The sequence below is a fragment of the Sander vitreus genome, chromosome 11 (assembly GCF_031162955.1).
Source record: "Sander vitreus isolate 19-12246 chromosome 11, sanVit1, whole genome shotgun sequence".
In the NCBI taxonomy this organism is placed as follows: domain Eukaryota; kingdom Metazoa; phylum Chordata; class Actinopteri; order Perciformes; family Percidae; genus Sander; species Sander vitreus.
This window is the reverse complement of record NC_135865.1, coordinates 10,467,089-10,470,966: the sequence shown is the minus strand read 5'-3', so window position 1 is coordinate 10,470,966 and position 3,878 is coordinate 10,467,089. Positions and strand designations below refer to the sequence as shown.

Here is a 3,878-nt window from a genome sequence, read left to right as displayed (position 1 = left end):
TTTTTGATGAGACAATAAAGATCTGCTGATGTAACTCCCATCTGTTTTGATGCAATGTCACAGGGACACAGAAATATCGAGTAAACATGATGATTAAGCCTCAGGGTCATTAGTCCACTACAGCTCTGTATCCCCAGTACATCAATCTGTTGTGCACGTCATGCCCTGGGACCAGTAGTCTCCACACAGAACAAACATGCAACTGTGTGCAAACTCCCTATACACTGAGAGAAGGCCGCTAACATTAGATTCTCGATGACAAAGGTCCAGAAAAACCAATGCCCATATTTCCTGGATTAACTTTAATGATGAAATAAAACTAAAATTAGTATTTGTGCTCTGTCACATCAGAAAAATACAGAAATGGCTAAATATCCAAACAAAATCTTTTCAATCGCCACAATTAGTGGATTCAGTGAAGGCAAAAATAAATGTGAGTGTTTCATAAAGTTCAGCTTTGGTTAACTTTGAACCACAAATTTGTGTCACTGACCAACTGCCAAACTTCGTGTCAGTGCTGACCTTTGAGCAGACTGAGAGAAACAAGAGTCCATAATGGAGGAAGCTATTGTATGTAGGGTTTAGCGCCTTCACTGTGCTGGAAAAAACTGGTCCACAAGTAAATAAATAATAATTTCCCTGAGGGGATCAATAAAGTATTCTGATTCTGAAGGCAAAGCAATGACAGGACAGGCTTTATTGATGTAGCTCCTTTTAAAACACAGAAGCCATTTAGAGTGCTTTACCAAAGGTAAGACAAGAAAAACACTGAATACTCTGACAGGTGACACCATTCTCTGATCCTGATCTCTGATCTAACATACCTTTTAAGCTGCCTTTAAATCCAACTCTTACCCAAGCAAAGAGCAGATACTCTGTGGCTTGCTTGACCCGGCCTTAAATCTACATTGTATCTGCTTAGGCTAACCTACAGTGGCTGCACCCACTGGCTTGATGCTGCTTCATCTGAATGCCATGGCTTGCTCAGTTGTCCAGCTGCCAACGCTGTTTATCTACCTACACTAGTCTTACAATTAACCACAAAATAGCAACCCTCTGCTATCATAAACTTTTCTAAGCATGAATCATGTTCTTGACCTGACGATATAGTCGTGGGCACATTGTTCAGTAATTCAAAGATTGCAAAGGAGCCTCCTTTGCTGCATGCATGTTGGCTGTTGTGAAGGACACATGCATTTTCTTTCTGTTCTCTTTCTCTGGCATTATTGCTATAATCTGAATGAAAACTGTATCTATTCTGTGCATCCATCCCCCCTGAAGTATGAGCCTTTTAATATCGTTGTCCATTTGTAAGCTTTATAAGGTTTTTGTGATTTATACACCGCATCAGATTTCCGTTGATGCACAGTGTTGGCTGGCTTACTGGATTTTCGAGGCAGATATCGATATTTGAGAGTTTAAAAACTCTAACAATAACATATCAGTTGATATTGGGTTTTTTTTGGATAATAAGCTTCTTTTCTTTTTCTTTTTTTAAACATAAAATAACTGAACTGAAATATCTGGAGTATCAGGATAAATCCTTTCGAGATTTACCATCTAATTTTCAAGATAGTACATTTGTTTCTGTATCTTCTCAGACATCAAAACAACAACCATATAATTATATGAATACTACTGTTACTAATAATATTAATAATCAATATAATAATAATAATAATAATAATAATAATAAAGGGTGACATATGACTTTAAATGGACAAGAATAAGGTTATTTCCATTGTTTACTTAGGCCGGATAATTAATCTCTTGAGCTCTAGTTAATTCTGACAGCTGATTGCAGTGTGACGATGCTCAACAAAGAATAAAAGCACTTACATACAAGTGGGGAACTTATGCCAACCATTGTGTTTCATCTTTTTAATACTGCTTTTCGAATATAGCCAACTGCGGCAATCATACTCAAGGACAAGACAGGGATTACTATCCGATATTTTTTTATTTTTAACAAATAGGTAAACAATGATCAATGCCACCACTTTGACATCATTTTCCTTATCAGGAGTAAATGGCACAACAAAGCACAGAGGCACTCTTTTCTTTCTCACCTTATCGTGTTACAGTGTGATATTGCTTATAAATGGTGCTATTATTGTTCTTATCGTATTGGAAGAAAAACTTCATGAACCCATGTACATCTTTCTAGGTAATTTGTGCATTAACAGTCTTTATGGGACAACTGCCTTTTATCCCAAATTCCTTTTTGATCTATTGTCTAACACTCATGCCATATCTTATACTGGTTGCCTATTGCAGGTCTTTGTTATATATTCCTATGCAGCAACTGAATTTTCTATTCTAGCCCTGATGGCCTATGACCGATATGTGGCTATATGTCGACCACTGGAGTATCACTCTGTTATGACTAAACATAGGGCTGTTTTGTTGGTGTGTTTCTCCAGAATTGTACCTTTGCTCTGTCAGACTATAGTAATGATAATGACATCCAAAGTGGAACTATGTGGCTCCCACATAGAAAAACTTTATTGTGACAACTGGTCAATCCTTAAACTTTCCTGCAATTCAATAACAACAAATAATATGGTTGGGTTTATCGTCATACTTTTCTATTTTGGGCATGACCTTTTCATTGTGTGCTCATATGTGCAGTTGGTAAAATCTGCTTTAAAGTCAAGAGAGGACAGGAGGAAGTTTATGCAGACATGTGTTCCACATTTACTATGTTTGCTTATTGTCACTGTTGCTCTGCTTTTTGACCTCATGTACGCTAGATATGGATCAAGCTCTGTATCACAGAATGTAATGAACTTCATGGCCATACAATTTCTTATGATTCCACCTATTCTCAACCCTATAATATATGGACTTAAACTGACTCAAGTTCGTAACAGTTTCATTAAGTTTTTGTACAAAAATAACACGTTTAAGGATTAGGCTGATACATCGTGAACTTGTGTTTTACCTTCTTTCTCATAAACAGGATAAATTTGATGATCAGGTTCCCACAATATAATATGGGAAAGTGATGGTCAGACATGTGGCCTGTCCTTTCAGTCAAAGCCCAACTATACATGAACACCCTTTTTATTTCATCAGAAAAAAACCGCACTGTCAGTGTCAAAGGATATGCAGGCTGATGCAGATTCCACATGTGTAAGCACTTAAGAGGCTAAGTGTTGATACATAGGTTACTTTAGTTGTCAATCACACTTCAGTTTTCACTGACTGTCTCAGAGAGGTGTTAATTAAACTTCATAATCATTCTAGATGCTGTATTTTGTGCTGCTTTTGATTTGTATTATAGAAAGGTGTTCTAATATCTGTTCACCCTGTATACTTAGTAATAAACAATTTATATAATTTTGTATGTATTTTAAAGTTGTTTTTTTTAAAGTTATCATATTTAACAGAAAATACCGGCGTACACCTGAGGTTGTTTTATTTTTAGTCTAACTGTTTAATAGTGGTCCTTTTATACAGAAATTAATAATTAAAAACAAAAAATGTAGCTAACAGCTAAAATATATAGCTGTTCATGATTCTACTGCTTTAATCTCCCCTTGCTCCCCTGCTGCTTTTGTGTTGCATAGACTTTTACACTGTCAGCAACAATGTATAGGACAACATACCTTGTGATTGAATAGCTGCTACCAGCTTCCTGACATACTACAATTAATAATTGTAAAATAGACAATTCTGCATAGATTTTGCAGAGCTGATAGAGAGGCGATTACAGAGGTCCACACCTTCTAGAACAACATTTGCCTACTTGTAAAAAATAATGATAATAAAGGTATAATAAAAGATTTAACACCTTCTCTGTCCTTGTGATGACGGCAGCCATAATTCCACTCAAATTCCACTTAAATGAGCCAGCTTTTTCTGTCTATTTCTAC

At 36.2% G+C, this 3,878-nt stretch overlaps 1 protein-coding gene across 1 annotated transcript; it reads left to right on the top strand.

Moving 5' to 3' along the window:
* The first annotated feature begins 1,983 nt into the window (after positions 1-1,983).
* On the top strand, positions 1,984-2,916 carry LOC144525815 (olfactory receptor 52N1-like). Its single transcript, XM_078262880.1, has one exon. The coding sequence runs from the start codon at positions 1,984-1,986 to the stop codon at positions 2,914-2,916; it is 933 nt and encodes a 310-aa protein (XP_078119006.1).
* The last annotated feature ends 962 nt before the right edge of the window (positions 2,917-3,878 follow it).

Bases quoted from the DNA above. Each gene is read 5' to 3' on its own strand.
- LOC144525815 (XM_078262880.1), top strand. From the start codon at position 1,984: ATGATCAATGCCACCACTTTGACATCATTTTCCTTATCAGGAGTAAAT.